We start from the raw sequence: 22,768 nt of genomic DNA on the forward strand, positions 1-22,768 counted from the left end.
GTGCATTCTACAATATAAATTGTGACATCAGTATTTGTAGGGTGGGTTCAACTGCTCTTATTATAGCTGTCTCCCTCAGTTTGGAATAACATGTTGGCAGGTCAGCTTATTTGATGTATAGTAATGAAACACTAAAATTAAAATAATCTAGGACAGTTATCACTGCCTCTCCTAAGAAAGTTCCAGAACTTCTGAAATGCACTTTGTGTCTTATGGACCAAAATGGTCTCAGAAGGCCTGTGAAGATTATAGGGACTACCTCTTCCTGCAGAATCAGTGTATAAAAATAAATAGATAAAAACTGGCCTGTTTATCCATGTACTCAAGCTTTAGTGGTAAAATTGGTCAGGCTTTTGGTTCTTTTGCCAAGGGCACATAACTCTACACATCAGTTTGATTGTTAACACCTTTTTAACTTGAGTATTTTGCAGAAAAATTGTCTTTTAATATAAAAAGTATTAATTCCAACAGTTGGCAAATATGTAAATATTTTTTCCCTTATTTTTTTTTTCTCTTTTAAAAACGGAGCCAATGGTCTGTGAACTGAGCCTGTAACCTGGTTTCAATTTTCACTTGCAATTGAGCTATTTTATTACATTAGTGTCACTTGGAAAAAAAACATAGATGTTGTCAAAAACACAATTGTTTAATTTAAGGAATGTAGGAAATGGTCTTTTGTCATAAATAGGTCACAGTACAGATGACAGATTGTAAAGAGACATTTGCTAAAATGGCAGGATCAAACAAATAGTTGAGGCTGTCTCAGCTTCAAGGTATCTTGGACATTATTTAATATATTTTTCTGTTTCTTTTCTAAGATAATTGTGTGTTATTTAAGGTAGATTTAGCTGCTATTTCTAGCAGTTTCAGCAGTCATATAGAAACTCCTTTCTTGGCGGTAGTTTGTAGTGTTCACAGAGAGAAAGGTTAGGGCTCTGTGAATTTAGAATAAAAAAAATTTATGAATTTTTTTTATATCGAATGAATTTTCTGTTACCAGTGGCTTTTTGTGAAGTAAAATATGATACTTTAGGGATGGTCATATTTTTGCCAATTAACCACACGCACTATATATTTGGTCTTCACTTCAGCTTTATTATTATTATTATTATTAATTATTATTTTAGTATCCATTGTTTGAAATCTTTCGTCATACATCCTGTGACCTCTTCAGCAACACTCCATCTCATGTGTTTCCTCCTGTTCTGTCAAGTCTACGTAGGTTGGAGAGTTGTTGAGATGTCAGACAAAGGACACTAATATGCCAGCATGAACAACAGATGTTAAATGATGATGATGATGGTGAGGATGATGATGATGAATAAAGCTGAAGTGAAGATCAAGTATATGGTGCAGGTGTTTAATTGGCAAAATGACTGTCCCCAAATATAACAATATTTGTTTCAACAAATGATTTCACATCAGGAATCCTGCAAAACAAATGTAGAAACATCATCATCATCATCATCGTTTAACATGCGCTTTCCATGCTGGCATGGGTTGGATGGTTTGACAGAGGTCTGGAGAGCCAGCAGCTGCACCAGGCTCCAATCTGATCTGGCAATGTTTCTACAGCTGGATGTCCTTCCTAATGCCAACCACTCCAAGAGTGTAGTGGGTGTTTTTTTTGTGCCTCCAGCACAGGAGCCAGTCAGGTGGGCCTGGCATCAATAACCTTAAACAACGAAAAAAAAAAATGGTAGTCATTTTAAAAATTGGTTGACTCAAGAAGACATTTACTAAAGTTTCAAATTCACAATTTTACATTGGCATCTTATAATTTTTTGTTTTGTTTTACTAATTCCATCACCCCCACTCCTTTGTGCCACTGAAAGTTTTGACATTGGTTCCCATATGATAATTTGTTCTCTGTTTACAGGACAATAATAACCAGTTTCCTGAAAATAAAATAATTGCTCAAGAAGTGGGTAGAAACAAGGAATTGAAGCCATTTTCAAAGAAAGTAATGCCTTTTGTACAAGTTATTAAGGTACTTGGTTCTAATTCTATACAAATTTTGAAATTTTGCTATTTCCTCTATTTGGAATGTCTTTCCTGTCATTTTTTCCTTTCAAACTTTCTTTACTATTTTTTAAAATTTGCTTGTTTGTTGTACTTTTTTTTTACTCTTTTTTGTTTATCTAATCTTTTTAACGTTTCTCTCCCTCTCTCTCTCTTTTTTCTTTTTTTTTTTTTTTGAATATTTTAATTTTGGATTTCTATCCTCTGACTGGAAACCCCGATGGGATTGACTTTGCCTCTCTAGGAATGGTCATTGGGAGAATGGTTAATTAGGTTAACATTAATAATGTACCAAGGCGGTGAGCTGGTGGAAACAATTAGTATGCCGGGTGAAATGCTTAGCAATATTTCGTCTGTCTTTATGTTCTGAGTTCAAATTCCGCCGAGGTCGACTTTGCTTTTCATCCTTTCGGGAGTCGATAAATTAAGTACCAGTTGCGTACTGGGGTCGATCTAATCAACTTCCCCACCCTCCCAAAAAATTTCAGGCCTTTTGCCTAGAGTAGAAAAGAACATTAATAATGTACCAGCTGGGATGAGTATGTTTAACTCTTTAGCATTCAAATTATTTTGTCAAATGTAATGCTTATTTATTCACATTGTTTTGAATTAATCATGCATTACCTCATAGCTTTGTGGTTTCAATAATAGGAAGGTTTAATTTTTGGAATAACATTTGTAGGATAGGTGTGAGAAGACAAATTCTGGCTAGTTTTAGCATAAAACAAGTAGAATATTTAGGCTGGATATGGCCAGTTTAAATGCCAAAGAATTAAACAGAAAGATTTTAAAATCTAGAATTTAAAATTGGTGGAACATCAAGCAAAAGGATTTACAGTGTTTTGTTTTGTCCTTCTGTGTTCTGAGCTGACTTTCTGTTCATGTTCAACTTTGCTATTATCTCTCTCTCTCTGGGTTTGACAAAATATTTACTAAGAATTTACTGGAGTTGTTTCAATTATATACTTCCCTCCTTTTAACCATTTCATTACCATATATATTTTGATATGATCTGTGTTTCTTTCTGTTATTTTAAATATAACAAAGAATTTAGTAAAATAACTTAGTTATCATCAAGCTAGTATTAGGAACATAAATTGTGATTGAGGTTTGGTGGAAGATCTTAATTCAAAACTTATGAAAACAAAATATTTGTACTACAAAGCCAGAGCCGGTTACAGCTGGGTTGGTACTGAAAAGGTTAAATATGCATCTTTTAAAAAATGCCTTCTTATATTAATGTGGAAATAAGGGTCATCATTATCATAGTTTAATGTTTGTTTTCCATATTGGCATGGTTTAACAGGAGCTGGACAGCTGAAGAGTTGTCCTAGCTCCACTAGTTGTTTTGGCATGGTTTCTATGGTGGGATGCCCTTCCTAATGCCTACCGCTTTACATTAGGACATTTAGAGGTTATTCTGCCCTGAACAACTGGAAAAGATTAAAAGAGCAAGTGTTCAGGTGCAACAGAGGCAGCAATAATAATAGCAGATCCCAGATTCTAGTACATCACAGGTCACTTATTCTAAAGGTGGTGGAGGTGCTCTTGGAAGACACCCTGTCTCTCTACCTTAGCCTGATACTTCTAAAATTTTAGAAAAATAAAACATAAATAAATGAGTGGAAATCTTACTGGTGAGTGTGTTAAATTATAAGGCTCTAAAAGAGAATGACTCTCCCAAGACACAACAAAATGTGCTTCAACACATGAACTTACATAAAGAATCTTGCAAACCAAATCCAAAAACGAAATACATTGTTTTATTTTCATTTTCTCTTCTCACAGAAAAACTTTGAGCAACATGGGTTGAAAGCTCTAAATTTGACACTGCCATTTGACGAGAAACTGGTTCTGGAAATAAATGCATCCTACATTTTGAATACACTTCAAGTAAGTTGTTTTTTGGTGCCAAATATGCTACCTTTAAAAGACAAATACACACACACACACACACACACACACATATATATATATACTTCAAACAATTATAAAGAATGTGGAGACTGGTACATCATCAAATATTTCTTTTAATTTTAGATTTGGTCATACAGCATAATTATAACCAACTGTAAAATTAAAAGAAAGATTTGATGATGTACCAGACAGGATTTTAAATGACTCAAAACAATGTATATAAAAGCATTGTATTCTCCTATGTTCCAATAAATAGCAGTTTCTACCAACATGGTCATTTTCTCAATTTCTGTAATTGCTCAGCATTGCTATATTTAAGGGGAGCATTTCATTCTTTGAGTATACTCTCTTTACTCTTTAGTCGAGCAAATCGACCCCAGGACTTATTCTTTGTAAGCCTAGTGCTTATTCTATTGGTCTCTCTCTTTTGCCGAACCGCTAAGTTACGGAGACGTAAACACACCAGCATCGGTTGTCAAGCAGTGATGGGGAACAAACACACACACGACAGGCTTCTTTCAGTTTGTCTCTACCAAGTTCACTCACAAGGCTTTGGTGGGTCCACATAGAAAAAAGGCATATTTATATTGAACTCCCACAAATTCCTCACCACAAAGCCAAGGCCTGCACCTATATGCAAAGTAAATACATTTATGTTTTTTCTTTCTTTCTTTTTAACCAGCTTAAAGAACTAAAGATTCGTTTTGCTCATGATTCAAATGATAAAAAGATAATCGAAACCTGCTGTCCTGGTAAACCAATCATCTCACTCTATACAAGGGTAAGTCTACTTCTTTTATTTGTAAATCCTCGAGTATAGTCTGCCCTTGAGTATAATACGCAGGGGAGTTTTAGGGGGCTGTATCTCTGAAAAACCTAAACCTTGTGTATAATACACACCCCTTCTCTAACTTGAGTCGTGCGTAATTAAGCCAATAGCACCTAGTTGAACAAACACTTCCGCGCATGTGTAATACAATAATGGTGATGTTCTTAACTGTTATATGGGAATGTAAATATGTTTGCAAATTGTTTTTTTTACATGTTATTCTGTGTTCTGAATACTTTAATTTTAATAAATGTTGCTTACTGTAAGTTATGGATGATTCTTTTATGACTTCACTGCTTTCAGGCTTAGCTTAAAGTATTTTCACACCCAACATCACAAAATGCGTCTGAATAAACATTGCCAGACAGAAGTATTTTTCATTTTTAACCTTGTATATAGTACGCACTAAGGATTTTGACCTTTAAATTTGGGGAAAAAATGTGGATTATACTCGAGGATTTACGGTTTTTGTAAATATAGTGAAGAAATTTTGCTGGGTGTCACCAACTTAGTTGATTGTTCATTGTCATCATCATCATCACCATCATCATTGTCTATTTTCCATGCCGGCATGGGTTGAATGATATGACAGGCGCTGGCAAACCAGAGAGCTGCCCCAGGCTCCAGTTGTCTGTTCTGGCATGGTTTCTATGGCTGGATGCCCTTCCTAATGCCAACCGTGTTACAGTATGTGCTGGGTGCTTCTTATGTTCCACTGGCATGAGTGCAATTTACGCGGCACCTGCACGAGTACAGTTTTTCACGTGACACTGGCACCTGCAAGACAAAGACCACACAGCTGGAAGAGGGAATGGGGGGGGGGGCATGGCTATAAAGGACATACCTGTATGTATGGATGGATGGCTACAGTTTTATTTAGCTTAGTGGATTTTTTAAAAAAACCCTTGAAATTTCAATATACAAGATTATAATATTTTTTTATCATTCCACATGTGTGAGTGTTGAGCAATGCAATAATATATGAAATATAGTAGTGGTCGTGGTAGTAGTAGTGTTGGTAGTAGTGGTGGTGGTAGTAGTAGTAGTAGTAGTAGTAGTAGTAGTAGTAGTAGTAGTAGTAGTGGTGTGCATGATAATTTCATTTGTAATCATAACACCTATTTAGCATTTAAACTGGCCATATCCGGTCAAAATATTCTCCATTTTATGGTTACACCGACCAGATCTGGCCTCTCACACCTGTCTTACAATGTCATTCTAAAAACAATCACATCATTGAAATATAAAAAGCTTTGAGATGATGCATGATTAATTCAGAACAATGCAAATAAATAAGCATTACATTTAAAAGAGTATTTGAATGCTAGAGAGTTAAAAAAAATTATTTTTTTGCATTATTTTTGCTAAAAGTTACAATGTTAATCAAGAATCAAATGTTAATAATTAAATGTATTTAGTATCTTAAGTATCACACACAAAGTGCAAGTGAGACCACTGCACTAGTATGGTCATGTGATGCGTATGGATGAGAACAGCTGTGTAAAAAGGTGGTGGAGGGAACCTGTGGAAGAGGTAGACCCAGGAAAACATGAGATGAGGTGGTGAAGCATGATCTTTGAACATTGGATCTCATATAGGTAATGACAAGTGACCGAGATCTTTGTTGATATGCTGTGCTTGAGAAAACCTGTCAAGCCAAGTAAAACCAAGGTCATGGTTGATGCCAGTGCCGCCTGATTGGCACCCGTGCTGGTGACACATAAAAAGCACCCATTACACTCTAGGAGTTGTTGGCATTAGGAAGGGCATCCAGCTGTAGAAACCATGCTAATATCAGATTGAAAACTGGTGCAGCTCTCCAGCTTACCAGTTTTCAGTCAAACTGTCTAACCCATGCCAGCATGGAAAATGGACATTAAATGATGATGATGATGATGATGACTGTGAAAAGATTTCCATGAGATTCATTCTCTGATGTAGGGGCAAAAAAAAAAAAAAAATAAGAAGGCAAAAATGTAGTCTTTTTCTTGTCTGGTTTCCATTGTAATGACAAATATTTTTTTTTACCTTTGTCAGTTATATATTGCAAAAGCTTTGCTCCATGTGTATTTTTTGTGTATGTGCATGTGTTTCTAAAGACAATGGTTGTCTCTTTCATGTTACTTGTTCTTATTTATTTTGATTATACCATTTATTGTTCATTTTCATTTGACGCAACTCATGTTAAAACCAATTTTCATGGTAACATACACACTGAAGGAGAACTGGAAAAGGAGAGTATTATGTCAAAGATTTAACAAATATCACATTGAATTTGCTATGTTTTCTATAGTTTCTGATATGTGTGGTGAAGAAGTTTGTTTCCCAACCATGTAGCTCTGGGTTCAGTCCCTGTAGTGGTTTTTGCTGGATTTGAAACTGTTAGGTGGAGCATTGTATCACTCTCATAGCAGGTGAATATACTCTTTTACTCTTTTCAGTCATTTGACTGCGGCCATGCCGGAGCACTGTCTTTAGTTGAGCAAATCGACCCCAGGACGTATTCTTTGTAAGCCTAGTACTTATTCTATCGGTCTCTTTTGCCAAACTGCTAAGTTATGGGGACGCAAACACACCAGCATCGGTTGTCAAGCAACGTTGGGGGGACAAACACAGACACACAAACATATACACACACAATACATATGTATATATATACATACGTAGGACGGGCTTCTTTCAGTTTCCATCTACCAAATCCACTCACAAGGCTTTGGTCAGCCCGAGGCTATAGTAGAAGACACTTGCCCAAGGTGCCACACAGTAGGACTGAACCCGTTACCATGTGGTTGGTAAGCAAGCTACTTACCACACAGCCACTCCCGTGCCTATATGTTCATTTATTTGACATCAAGTGAACTTTTCCTTTGTCAAGTGTTTTAGCTTGTGCCAGATGTATGTATAAATTACTCATTTTAAAGAGTATTAATTTTTCTTCTAGTATACTGCGATCCACGAGGAAGTGGCGTCATTTTTTTATCGCTTCAACAATATCATAAGCTTCTTTTTCAACAGCCAAATAGTGCTTCTCGGAAAAGTTGAGCATACATGAGAAAAGGGCAACTGGTTGGCCATCCTGGTTCAATGTAGTGGTGATAGACACATCGGACACATCCATTTCGACTAAAAATGGCAAATTATCTCTTTTGCCGAACTACTAAATTACCGATGGTTGTGTGTTTACGTTCCTGTAACTTAGTGGTTTGGCAAAAGAGATCGATAGAATAAGTACTAGGCTTACAAAGAATAAGTCCTGGGGTCAATTTGCTCGACTAAAGGTGGTGCTCCAACATGGCCACAGTCAAATGACTGAAACGAGTAAAAGAGATTAGATGATGATGATCATGATCATGATGATGATGATGATGATGATGATAAAGGCATGGTTGATCTTTGGCGATTTTGAACTCAGAACATATAGGTCCACTCATATATGCTGCAAGCATTTTGTCTGATGCCCCACAGCATTCTGCTAATTCACTTGCTCATAATATGGTTCAGTAGCTCTTTGTTATAATCGAAAGGTAACCAATGGAATCACCAGGGGAGTATATTCCAGGTGTGATAGATGGATGTGCATCACACACATCCTAAAATGGCAAATTCATTATAAATATCAACCTTGCTCGTTAATTTACTCTCTTTTACTCTTTTACTTGTTTCAGTCATTTGACTGCGGCCATGCTGGAGCACCGCCTTTAGTCGAGCAAATCGATCCCGAGACTTACTCTTTGTAAGCTCTGTACTTATTCTATTGGTCTCTTTTGCCGAACCGCTAAGTTACGAGGACGTAAACACGCCAGCATCAGTTGTCAAGCAATGCTAGTGGGACAAACACAGACACACAAACACACACATACATATATATACATATATACGACAGGCTTCTTTCAGTTTCTGTCTACCAAATCCACTCACAAGGCATTGGTCGGCCCGGGGCTATAGCAGAAGACACTTGCCCAAGGTGCCACGCAGTGGGACTGAACCTGGAACCATGTGGTTGGTTAGCAAGCTACTTACCACACAGCCACTCCTGCGCCTATTTAATCACAAATCTTGATGGAAAACTTTTGTTATATCCCTAACTGAAATTTGGTGGCACCCAATACAATAACCACCATGCATCACTGGAAATCACTGGTTAACACCCTCCCTCCCCAAAAAAAAACTGAACATTTCCAGTATATTCAACTCAGTGCTATCTTCATCGTTTATGATTCTTAATAAATAGATCAATTTGATATAAAAGGAGGTTTGAAGATTTTGGTTGACCACAAATTGCCAGCTCAGAATTTCTTACCTGTTTTTTGTTTTTTTTTTAATTTTTATTTTGTGTATTTATTTATTTATTTATTTATTTATTTTTTTTTTTTGCTTTCTATTTGTGAAATAGAACTGAAATATTTTACAAACAAACTTCTTCGTTGTTTTTTTTTTTTTTTTTTTGTGGTCACCAAAACAGTCAGATATTGACATGGAGTTGGTGTACAGTGAAGATTGATAGTATTCAAAAAAAAAAAGAAAAGCGTGCTTGTGTTTTCTGGAGGATGGATTAAGTTAAAGAATAAACAAACCATGATGTAAACAAAACTAGAATTCTCTAAATAGTTTTGTGTATTAAAAGCTTAAAGTTCTCTTTTATACTGATTTTCTCTTTTTGGAGGTTGTGGTGAATTTGTAAAGGAGCAAATGTGGTCTGAGCATGACTTCACAACCAGCTTTCTGGGTTTTTTTAAAAATTCTATTTGGACATCTTTTAGTTACTTTGTTAATAACAGAAGCGTTGGAAAGGCATGAATTCTTTCCAATCTTCCAAAATTAGGTTCCTCGTTGTTGTTGTCATCACCATTGCCGTTATCATTGTCGTCATCATCATAATCACCATCGCTGTTATCGTCATCATCATAATCACCATTGTCGTTATCATCATCATCTTTTTAATGACCTCTCTTCTATGCTTGCTTGGACTGGATGGGATTTGTTGAGGCAGATTTTTTTTTATTTGTGGATGACCTTCCTGTCACCCTCGCCTGTTTCCAAGCAAGGTAATATTTCCCCCATGGCCAGATGTGTTTCTTTAAGAAGATTGGAAATGAACGACACTGCTTGTATGACAGTGACACTCGTTTACAACTATCACATGTTATCAAGGCACGGAAACAGTAACTCTCTCTCTTTCTCTCTCTCTCTCTCACACACATCACACACACAGTCTAATGCATACATATATCTGTGATGGGCTTCTTTTGGTTTCTGTTACTTAAACCAACTCATAAAGCTTTGATTGACATGGGCTACAGTATAAGATACTTGGCTAAGGTGCCAAGCAGTGGGATTGAACCTGGAACTATATGATTGAAAAGCAAATTTATCACCACATAGTCAAGCCTGTAGAAGTATTGTTTTTATTTTACCGTCTTGTAGGGAGCTTTGTAGTGAGGTAGTAGTAGTAGTAGTAGTAGGAATTTTTCAGAACACCAGAAGAACTCAAGACATCTCAGGACATGAGTGTAAGACAAAAGAGAAGATTTGTGGAGACATTCTACTCAGCTCCACTTCTATCATTCAATGCAAGGTGGACCTTGATGGCCATGGCTATTGTGCTGAGCACCAAACCATTTCATATGCTTTTTTTTCTATATATATTTTTTTGTAAAGATTTCTACACCGTAACCCTTTAGCGTTCAGGCTGCTCTGTCAAATGTAATGTGTATGTATTCACATTGTTTTGAATTAATCATGGATTATCTTTGAAATTTCAATGGTGTGATTGTTTAGTTTTAGAATGACATTGTAGAGTAGGTGTGAGAGGTTGGATCTGGCCAGTCTGAACATAAAACAGGTAGACAATCTGGGCTGGATTTGGCTGGTTTACCCTTGTAGAATTCAAATTATTCTGTCAAATGTAATGCTTATTTCTTCACACTGTTTTGAGTCAATCATGCATTAGCCCATAGCTTTGAGATTTTGATGATGTGATTGTTTGTTTATAGGGTAACATCACAGAGTAGGTGTGAGAGGCTGGATCTGACTGGTTTTAATATCAAGCAGGTAGAATATTTGGGCTGGATATGGCTGGATTAAATGCTAAAGAGATATACTTATGTGTATAATCCCTTAGCATCCAGATTATTCCATAAAATAGAATGCTTGTTTATTGACATTGCTTTGAATTAATCATTCATTATCTCATAGCTGTGGGGTTTCGATGATATGACTGTTTATTTTTAGAATGACATTGTAGGGTAGGTCTGAGAAGTTGGATCTGGTCAGTTTAAGCATAAATCAGGTTACTCTTTTACTTGTTTCAGTCATGTGACTGTGGCCATGCTGGAGCACCGTCTTTAGTCGAGCAAATCGACTCCAGGACTTATTCTTTGTAAGCCTAGTACTTATTCTATCGGTCTCTCTTGCTGAACCACTAAATGACGGGGACGTAAACACACCAGCATCAGTTGTCAAGCGATGTTGGGGGGGGGACAAAAACAGACACACAAACATATACACACACACGAACACACACACATATATACATATATACGACGGGCTTCTTTCAGTTTCCATCTACCAAATCCACTCACAAGGCTTTGGTCGGCCTGAGGCTATAGTAGAAGACACTTACCACACAGTCACTCCTACGCCTATAGTAGAAAGGATTATTATTATTATTAGGGTGGTGAGCTTTCAGATTGTTAAATGGTGGGTAAGATGTTTTATTTCATTTCATCTTTCTTTAATTTCTGAGTTCCACCGTCAACTTTACCTTTCATCCTTTCAGGGTCGATAAATAAAGAACCAGTGAAACACTGGGGTCGATGTACTCAACTATCCCCCTGCCCCCAAATCTCAGGCTTTGTGCCTTTTTTAGAAAGGATTATTATTATTATTATTATTATTATTATTATTATTATTATTATTTTTATTTTAATTATTATTATTATTATTATTTTAATTATTATTGTTATTATTATTATTATTATTATTATATTATTATTATTATTATTATTATTATATTTTTATTTTAATATTATTATTATTATATTTTAATTATTATTGTTATTATATTATTATTATTATTATTATATTATTATTAAGGTGGCTACAAAAATTTTAGTGGCATTTCATGTTTTTACATTTTGAGCTCAAATTCTGCCGAGGTCGATTTTCCTTTCCGTCCTTTCAGGGCTGATAAAATGAATACCAGTGATGTACTGGTGTCAATGTTATCAACTAGCACCCCACCTACCTCTTAAAAACTGCTGGCCTTGTGCCAAAATTTGAAACCTTTATTTCATCACTCTTTTTATGAGATCGGACACAGAAACTTTGCCGTGTCAACCGAATGGTTGCAGTCAGTTGGTTTAACGCACCACTTCATTATAAATTTAATAAAACAGTGTATGCATCTCATCATTTTTACTCTCTTGCAAAAGAGCTGTATTATGATCTTGGAGGGGGCTAGTAGTAGCAGCAACAGCAACAGCAGCAGCAGCAGCAGTAGTAGTAGTAAGCTGTGAGTAAACTCATGCCAAAGTATACGAGTTCATTCCTTGTTTGTTTGAGCCATTTTTACCTCACGATGCTAATATATTCTTGTGGGTTGTGAGGGAAGGGAAGATGCAAGAATGACACAGCTTCCACATTCCCCCCCCTCCTTTTGCTATAAATATAAATATGCGGTCTTTTATCTGTGTTAAGACGACAACGACAACAACAGTAAAACATGCACGCACACACACACACACATAGCCAAAAATAAAAATCAATAATATCTAAGCATTCAGGTGCTTTCGGGTGCTATAGATTGTCGACAACATTGCTGTAATGTTTCAATTTTCTGTACGAAGAAATTGTTATTTGAATATGATTTTAGGTGGAATTCTTTGGTTGCAAAATGAAAGAAAAGAAAAAGGACTGACAATGCAGGCTTTTTTTTTTTCTTCTTCATAATCCCTCTTAATTGCAAAAGTCAATACAGCTTATTAAAGCAGGCATTTGGAATTTAAGTGACAGTAATTACACAATGTGTGAAATAAATAAGTCTAGAGAATATGAAAGAACCTTTTGACATTATTATTATTATTATTATTATTATTATTATTATTATTATTAATTGAATGGCATGCTGGCAGGCTTGTTACAGCAGTGGTGAAAATGTCCAGTGGCATTTTATTTGACTCGTTATGAGTTCAAATTTTGCTGGGGTCAACTTTGCCTTTCATCCTGCTGGGGTGGGGTTGATAAAATAAAATAAAGCAATCTAAATGGCTATTATTTTCTTCTGTCAAAAAAAAAAATTTTTTTTTAAACTGCTAGCCAGAATTTGAAACCACCACCATATCGTCATCATCATCATCATCGTCATCATTATTATTGGGTTTATGTCGAACACCTGCTGTTGCGTGTGGGACAGATCTAGCTTTCAGCTGAATCCATTGCGAAGATTGCGCTGCCATCCTCTTTTGGCTGGGAGGGGCAAGGCAATTTTTATTTGTCTAGTGGCTGTAGCGAAAGAGGTAGTATGGTGGATCCATTTGAGTAATGTGGTGGACCCTAAAGACAGACACTTTCCTCCTTGGCCAAGCGCTCATCAACTTTTTCAAGTTTCATTTGAAAAGGAAGTTGAGGGTGGAGAGGGAAGTGTTGCCTTGTAGCAAGTTTGTTGAAAGGTGGGTGAATGTTGGAAGAACGACCAGTGTGAAAGGACCAATTCTGAGCGTGCACCTGTAAAAAAAAGAAGGGCTCTTTCCCTTTTGTTCAGGTACCCATGACTTTTGTGGGTTTTTTCACAAGGTCCTTAAAGCGCCTCCCCTATAGGGAGTTTTAAATTATTTAATTTTTAATTGATTATATTGTTTACATGTTGTCAAACCCATTGTATTGTCCTGTTTTGTCTTTTATGTTGTTGCATGTCTTTTAATGTAATTCTTATGTGAGCCCTTGTGGCCAATAAAAAATGAATTATTATTATTATTAGGATGGCAAGCTGGCACAGTTGTTACAGAGTCGGGCAAAATATCAAGTGCCATTTCTTCTGACACATTACATTCTAAGTTCAAATTCTTCTGGGGGTCAACTTAGCCTTTCTTTCCTTTTGGGTTAAAAGTACCAGTGAAGTACTGGGGAGGTGGGTGTCAATCTTAATTGACTATTCCCCTCCCCTTAAAATTACTAACCCCATGCCAAAATTTGAAACCATGATTATTATTATCATTTATTATTATTATTATTATTATTATTATTATTATTATTATTATTATTATTATTAAAGTGGCGAGCTGGCAGAATCATTAGCATGTCAGGTGAAATGTTTAGCAGTATTTTGCCTGTCGCTACATTCCGAGTTCAAATTCTGCCACGGTCAACTTTGCCTTTCATCCTTTGGGGGTTGGTAAATTAAGTACCAGTTTGTATACTGGGGGTCGATCTAATTGACTGCCCCCCCTCCCATCAAATTTCAGGCCTTGTGCCCATAGTAGAAAGGATTATCATCATCATCATCATCATTATTATTATATTTTCCTATTCCTATTGCTTCTTCCTTCCATTGGATGGGTGTCCATGACATTTTGACCAGCAGACAAGCAGGGCTTGCTGTCCTCGGCTGGCTTCGTATTAGTCACCGTCTTAGAATTCTTTCATTTTGGAACAGTTCTTCTGTCCAAATTTTCTTCTTTTTTTTTTTCTTCTCCTCCCTCTTCTTCTTCCCTTTTCTTTTTCTTTAATTTCTCTTTTCTCGCTGCTTTACTACATCACGTTTTCTACCCCCATCCCCCCCACCCCACACACACTGGACCGTTATTTCGCGTAGTGTATGCACATAATGAGTATGTCTCTGTGTCTGTGTGCATTCATGCTTATTTCTTTTGCCTCTTATTTATCAGTGTCGCTCAAATTTGCTCCCCCTCCTCCCTCCATCTGCTACCCATTACTCTTCCTCTTCTCGTGCCCCCTCCTCCTCCTCCTCCTCCTCCTTCACTTACCTATAGAATGACTCATTGATTTGGTTATTAAATGCTTCATTCTACCTTTCTTTTCTTTCTTTCATTTTTGTTTTTGTTTTTGTTTTGTTTTTTAAATTTATTTCTTCAGCAATGCACAAATTTGATTGGTTCTGCTTGTGACCAATCAGATAGCCTATGTTCTATTGCTGCAGCAAGGGAGGAAAGGAGAAAAGGATTCTCTTTTAAATTCTCTCTCTCTCTCTCTCTCCTCCCCCCATAGATTTCTCTGTTCTTTTCTTAGTCAGCTTGCTTCAATCCTTGGTAGATTGTTAAATTGCTTGTCTATATACCTATTGACATTATTCATCTGTCTTTTTCTAAAACATTCATAAATTCACCAAACATAAAATACATGTTTATATATATATCTATAAATATACACACACACATATATATATATATATATATAGATATAGATCTATAGATACTCACACACATATATACACACACACATATACACACATACACACACAGATATATATACACACACACACACACATATATATGTACATAACTTGTGTACATGCATGTTAGCATATGCATAGGTGTGTAAACTATGAATGTATGTTTGTGTATAAATAGATATTCGAATCGTTAATTATCTCCATTTGCATATTTTTTTGCATAATATCCATTCAGCTATCTATGCATCTGTACATGCAGAAATATGTGTATATGTATACAGTGTATAATTTGTGTGTGTATATGTGTGTGTGTATGTAAGGTGTCTACATACTTTTCAGACATTTTACAAACCACAACAAAATGGATATTCTTTTAACGAGAATAAATTAATTGACCGATAAAGAGAGAAGAATGTTAAGGAATCGCATAAGTGAAATGTAAGATAGGTGAAAGTAATAAGTAATTAATTGGCATTTCTTTCTTCTTTTTACCTGTTTCAGTCATTGGACTGCAGCCATGCTGGGGCACTGCCTTGAAGGGTTTTAATCAAAGAAATCAACCCCACAATACTTAATTTTTTAAAGCCTGGTAATTGTTGTAGCGGCCTCTTTTGCCAAACTACTAAATTACGTGGGTGTAAACAAACCAACATTGGTTATCAAGCAGTGGTGTCGAATACAGACGTACTCACACAACACAGACACATACACATAAAACCACAAATGCATGCACCACACACACGCACACGCACGCACGCACACACACACACACACACACACACACACACAAGCTTCTGTCAGTTTCCACTTACTGAATCCACTCACAAGGCTTTGGCTGGTCCAGTTGTCCCACTGTATGCCCAGGGTGCTATACAGTTGAACTGAATCCAGAACCATGTGGTTGGGAAGCAACTATTAGAAGGAAAAACAAAGGTCGAGTAATTATAAAACCTGGGGAGAGAAAAAAGCAAAGTCTAAACATGAGGAATGGTAAAATCCTAATCTGATAAAGCTTGGAGAATAGAAAGGGAGTTGAAATTCTTGTAACTATGACAAAACCATTTTGTATGTATTTGCTTATTTGACATAATAAGCAAAGGTAAAAATCTAAAATAGATGTGAAAATGGAGATGAAAGAATTTATGAATTTTCAGTATGGTTAGAATTTCATTTTGGTAAGCCATGCCAGGGGTGTAACCAGCCCACTTATGCGTACCTTTCCTTCATTGGACACTAAACTCTGCTTGTGAAGACCTGTTGAGGCAAGTGAAATTGAAATCAAAATCAATGACTGGCATCCGTCCTAGTGGGGTGCTAAGAGTACCATCCGAGCCAGAGCTACAAACTGGCACGTAAAAAGCACCATTCGAGTGTAATCGTTACCTGTGTCGCCTTACTGGCACTTGTGCGGGTGGCATGTGAAAAAACATTCGAGCGAAGTCATTGCCAGTGCCGCTGGACTGGCTTCTGTGCAGGTGGTACATAAAAAGCACCATTTGAGCGTGGCTGTTGCCAGTACTGCCTGACTGGCCCTCGTGCCGGTGGAACATAAAAGCGCCCACTACACTCTCGGAGTGGTTGGTGTTAGGAAGGGCATCAAGCTGTAGAAACTCTGCTAGATCAGAGTGCAGCCATCTGGTTCACCAGACCTCAGTCAAATTGTCCAACCCATGCTAGCATGGAAAGTGGACGTTAAACGATGATGATGATATTCAAGTAGCTGCCTTCAGAGATGAACACTCTTGTGTAGATATTCATGTAACAATATTGGTATAATGAAGCCTCCTGCCTTTCCATATGAAACACCCAGACTTCCAGGCATTTTGGTAAGGAGACTAGAATCCTTTGCTGAAGTAGCTAAAGTTCCTAGACTGGGTTTCCATACTGCGGATGCATACTTTAACAATGTGTTTGATATGCTTTTGTTGTTGTGTTATCACGGATTAGCTCCGATCAAGCAGCTAAAACATTGTGGGCTTAGTGGTTAGGGTGTTGAAGCTATGACTGTGGTTTCAGTTTCTGGACTGTGTCAGGGATTGTGTTCTTGAGCAAGACACTTCATTTCACGTTGCTCCATTCCACTCAGCTGGTGAAAATGAGTAATCCTGCGATGGACCAGTGTCCCATCCAGGGAGGAATATACACACTGGAGAAAACAGGAAATCAGCCTTATGCGCCTTACGGAATGATGTGGACCAACCAAGCAGTCTTATAGCATGCAGGTAGTCAGTCAAACAGTGAGGTATGAATTAATGATTTTTATCCTCAGTTATATATCATGTTTCTGCCTAGCTGACGACCTACAAGAAAGATTTTATATCAGTGGTTCTCAACTAGGGTCCGTATGACCCTTGTGGAGGCCATGCAAGATTTTGTTGAAGAATTTATGTAACTTAAACCAGTTATACACAATACTCAAAATATTTTAACAGTTCTTTTAATACAATTCCTAATAATATTTAATTATAAAAATATATGATTTTTTAACTGTTTAGTATTTAAACGATCCATATCCAGCTAAAATATTCCACCTGTTTTATTTTTAAACCAACCAGATTCTACCTTTCACATTGACCATTTAATGCCACTATTACTATGCCAGCGCTACCTGACTGGCGTCTGTGTCAGTGACACATAAAAAGCACCAACCGATCATGGCCGTTTGCCAGCCTCCTCTGGCCCCTGTGCCGGTGGCACGTAAAAAGTACCCACTACATTCATGGAGTGGTTGGCATTAGGAAGGGCATCCAGCTGTAGAAACACTGCCAGATCAGACTGGAGCCTGGCGCAGCCTCCTGGCTTCCCAGACCCCAGTCGAACTGTCCAACCCATGCTAGCATGGAGAACGGACGTTAAACGATGATGATGATGATTGTAGAAATAAACAATCACATCATCAAAATCTCCAAGCTATGAGATAATGCAGGATTAATTCATTACAATGTGAATAAATAAGCATCACATTTGACAGAATAATCTGAATGCTAAAGGGTTATCCATCAAATGGCTATGAGGGTCTACCTGTATAAAATAGAAATCAAAGAGATCCATAGGTAAAAAAAAAAAAAAGGATTGCCAACACCTGCTGTATGTGGCCACTCAGCTTGCAAAAAACCTGAAGCCATGTTTGCTTCAAATACTAACCTACTATTTTAAAAACCATGAAATAGACAGGATAAACTAATTTCTAATACACCTAAAGTGGGGAAAGATTAAAAAAAGGCAGGTATGGCAAAGTAATTAAAAAGTTCCCTTCAGAATCACATGGCTTCTAATTTAATTGTACCATGTGATACTTTGTGCAAGTATCTTCTATTATAGCTTTGAGATACTCTTTACTCTTTTACTCTTTTACTTGTTTCAGTCATTTGACTGCGGCCATGCTGAAGCACCGCCTTTAGTCAAGCAAATCAACCCCGGGACTTATTCTTTGTAAGCCCAGTACTTAGTCTATCGGTCTCTTTTGCCGAACCGCTAAGTGCCAGGGACGTAAACATACCAGCATCGGTTGTCAAGCAATGCTAGAGGGACAAACACAGACACACAAACACACATACACACATATACTTATATATACATATATACGTTGGGCTTCTTTCAGTTTCCTTCTACCAAATCCACTCACAAGGCTTTGGTTGGCCTGAGGCTATAGCAGAAGACACTTGCCCAAGATGCCACGCACTGGGACTGAACCCGGAACCATATGGTTGGTAAATAAGCTACTTACCACACAGCCACTCCTGTCCTTTTTTTTTTTTTTTTTACCTATGGATCTCTTTGATTTCTATTTTATGCAGGTAGACCCTCATAGCCATTTGATGGATAACCCTTTAGCATTCAGATTATTCTGTAAAATGTGATGCTTATTTATTCACATTGTATTGGATTAATCATGCACTATCTCATAGCTTGGAGATTTCAATGATGTGATTGTTTATTTTGTGAATGAAATTGAGAGAAGGGAACTGTACTGAAACCTGTTTGTGGATGTGTGAATGTGTATGTGTTTGTTTCCAATGTGACTCGCATCAATTGCAAAACTCCTGTTTCTCTGCCTCTGTGACACTTCAACATCTCATCACTTCACATAATCCATCTTCCTCTATACTATACTTACCTCTGTTGAGTGATCTTATCTTATGAGTTACTCAGTGACTTCACTAGTGTAGGCATGTGGTACGTAGCTCAGTGGTTAGGGTATTTGGCTCATGGTCATATGATCGTGAGTTCAATTCCTGGCAGCACGTTCTCCAGTCCACTCAGCTGCCAAAAATTAGTTGTACCAGTAATTCAAAGGGGCCAGCCTTGTCACATTTCGTGTCATGCTGAATCTCCCTGAGAACTATGTTAAAGGGTACACATATCTGTGGAATACTCGGCCACTTGCATGTTAATTTCACAAGCAAGCTGTTCTGTCGATCAGATCAACTGCAAACTCTATCGTTATAACCAGTGGAGCACTAAAGTCATTAGTGCTGTTGCAACATAGAAAGCAAAGCAGTACACTCCTTAAAGTGGTTGGCATTAGGAAGGACATTCAGTCATTGAAACCATGCCAAAGACATTGGAGTACAATGCAGTCCTTAGACCTGTCGATTCCTGTCAAACCATTCCAACCTATATCAACATGGAAAATGGGTGTTAACCCATTAACATTCAAACTGGCCATATCCAGCCAAAATATTGTACCTGTTTTATGTTTGAAGAAGTGGCCAGACCTGGCCTCTCACACCTATCCTACAATGTCATTCTGAAAATAAGCAATCAATCATCAAAATCTTGAATCTATGAGAAGATGCATGATTAATTCAAAACAATGTGAATAAATAAGCATTACATTTGACAGGGTGGAGGTGCAATGGCCCAGTGGTTAGGGCAGCGGACTCGCGGTCATAGGATTGCGGTTTCGATTCCCAGACCGGGCGTTTGTGAGTGTTTATTGAGCGAAAACACTAAAAGCTCCACAAGCTCCGGCAGGGAATGGTGGTGATCCCTGCTGTACTTCTTCACCACAACTTTCTCTCACTCTTACTTCCTGTTTCTTTTTTACCTGTATTCAAGGGGCCGGCCTTGTCACTCTCTGTGTCACGCTGAATATCCCCGAGAACTACGTTAAGGGTGCACGTGTCTGTGGAGTGCTCAGCCACTTACACGTTAATTCACGAGCAACCGGAACCCTCATCGTCGTAACCGACGGAGTGCTTCCACACATTTGACAGTAATCTGAATGCTAAAGGGTTAAAGAACAATAATGATGATGATGATGATGATGATGACTGCTTAGGCACCAATGATATTGTTATGTGTTCACCTTAATCCTTTTGATACTGAGCTTGCCTGAGACAGCCCCCGAGCGTTCTTTGATACAAGTTTCCTGTTTTACAGTGATCCAAATTAAGATTGCTCTTCAAAACTTCACATTAATTTAGGTTCTAAAAACCAGCTTAATAACGAGAAAGTTATTTTACTAAATATACTCTTATTCTGTTACTCTTTTACTTGTTTCAGTCATTTGACTGCAGCCATGCTGGAGCACCGCCTTTAATCGAGCAAATCGACCCCGGGACTTATTCTTTTTGTAAGCCCAGTACTTATCCTATCGGTCTCTTTTTGCCGAACCGTTAAGTGACGGGGACGTAAGCACACCAGCATCGTTTGTCAAGCAATGCTAGGGGGACAAACACAGACACACACACATATATATATATACATATATACGACAGGCTTCTTTCAGTTTCCGTCTACCAAATCCACTCACAAGGCATTGGTCGGCCCGGGGCTATAGCAGAAGACACTTGCCCAAGATGCCACGCAGTGGGACTGAACCCGGAACCATGTGGTTGGTAAACAAGCTACTTACCACACATATCATTTTTTAAAAATTAACTGAAAAAACAGCAGAATTGTAGTAACAAAAATGTCTAGCAGTTCCTTGTTCAAGTTGGTGAAGGTGTGGAATAAAATACCTTACTTGAAAACAAGTATGAATTAGCATCAGTAACGGCACTGGCCTTACCATACTTCCTTATTGTCCAACCCATGCAAGAATGAAAAAAGCAGACATAACAACATTGGTTATATTGGTGGTAGTGGTTGCAGCTTGAATACTATTATATTTTTTCTTCACACCAGAACATAGATTTAGTGAATTTGGGGTAGATCCTCCAGTTCCTTTGTATGGTGGTACTAACATCATCATCATCATCATCATCATCAAGTAAGCTGGAGAGCTGCACCAGGCTCCAATTATCCATTTTGGCTTGGTTTCTATGGCTGGATGCCCTTCCTAACGTCAGTAACTTTACAGAGTGTACTGGGTGTCTTTTATGTGTCACCAATGACATTTTTTCTCTAAGATAAATATATAAAAATAATATGGGCCGTGACTGCTGAGGACATGCGTAAGCTCATGAGGAATGAAGCCAGTATGCTCCGATGGATGTGTAATGTCAGTGTACTTACTCGACAGAGTGTTAGTTCCCTAAGAGAATGTTGTACCTAAGAAGCATCAGTTGTTGCGTGCAAAGAGAGGATTGCGATGGTATGGTCATGTGGCGAGAATGGATGAAGATAGGTGTGTGAGAAAGTGCCAATCCCTAGCAGTTGAGGGAACCCGTGGAGAGGGTAGACCCAGGAAAACCTGGACGAGGTGGTGAAGCACGACCTTCGAACATTAGGTCTCACCATGGAAATGACCAGAGACCGAGACCTATGGAAGTATGCTGTGCATGAGAAGACCCGGCAAGACTAGTGAAGCCATAACCCGTGGCCCCTACCTGGGGCGTAGTCAGTCCGCCTGTGCATACCTTCCTGCTTGTGACACTTGTGAAGACCTGTTGAGGCAAGTCAAATCAAAGTCAAATCGAATCAAGTCAAACCAAATCAAAATAGATGAACATCAATGGAATTTGTATCCTTGTGGTACCAGTGCCGGTGGCACATAAGAAAACCATCCGAACGGGACGTAGCCAGTACCGCATCGACTGGCCTCCGTGCTGTGGGCACGTAACAAAACACCGTCCGAGCGTGGCCGTCTGCCAGCCTCGTCTGGCACCTGTGTCTGGCCCATAAAAACACCATCCGAGCGAGCGTGGCCGTCTGCCAGCCTCGTCTGGCACCTGTGTCGGTGGCACATAAAAACACCATCCGAGCGTGGCGTCTGCCAGCCTCGTCTGGCACCTGTGTTGGTGGCACATAAAAACACCATCTGAGCGTGGCGTTCGCCAGCCTCGTCTGGCACCTGTGTCGGTGGCACATAAAATCATCACCCACTACACTCTCGGAGTGGTTGGCGTTAGGAAGGGCATCCAGCTGTAGAAACTCTGCCAGATCTGACTGGCCTGGTGCAGCCTTCGGGCTCCCCAGACTCCAGTTGAACCGTCCAACCCATGCTAGCATGGAAACCGGACGTTAAACGACGATGATGATGATGAATATGCAAGAATGGCTGTGTGGTAAGAAGTTTTCTTCCTAATCACGTGATCTGGGTTCAGTTACATTGTGTGTGCACCTTGGGAAAATGCCTTCTGCTATTGTCCTGGGTTGCCCAAAGTCTTCTAAGTGGATTTGGTAGAAGGAAACTGAAAGAAGCC

General features: G+C 38.2%; 1 protein-coding gene across 1 annotated transcript; it reads left to right on the forward strand.

Moving 5' to 3' along the window:
- Positions 1 to 1,868: 1,868 nt before the first annotated feature.
- On the forward strand, positions 1,869 to 4,759 carry LOC115232236 (leucine--tRNA ligase, cytoplasmic-like). Its single transcript, XM_036500305.1, has 3 exons — positions 1,869 to 1,990; positions 3,811 to 3,915; positions 4,622 to 4,759. The coding sequence occupies exons 1-3, from the start codon at positions 1,967 to 1,969 to the stop codon at positions 4,757 to 4,759; spliced, it is 267 nt and encodes an 88-aa protein (XP_036356198.1). The 5' UTR covers positions 1,869 to 1,966.
- Positions 4,760 to 22,768: the final 18,009 nt, after the last annotated feature.

This window comes from Octopus sinensis, unplaced genomic scaffold (assembly GCF_006345805.1).
Source record: "Octopus sinensis unplaced genomic scaffold, ASM634580v1 Contig20106, whole genome shotgun sequence".
NCBI lineage: Eukaryota > Metazoa > Mollusca > Cephalopoda > Octopoda > Octopodidae > Octopus > Octopus sinensis.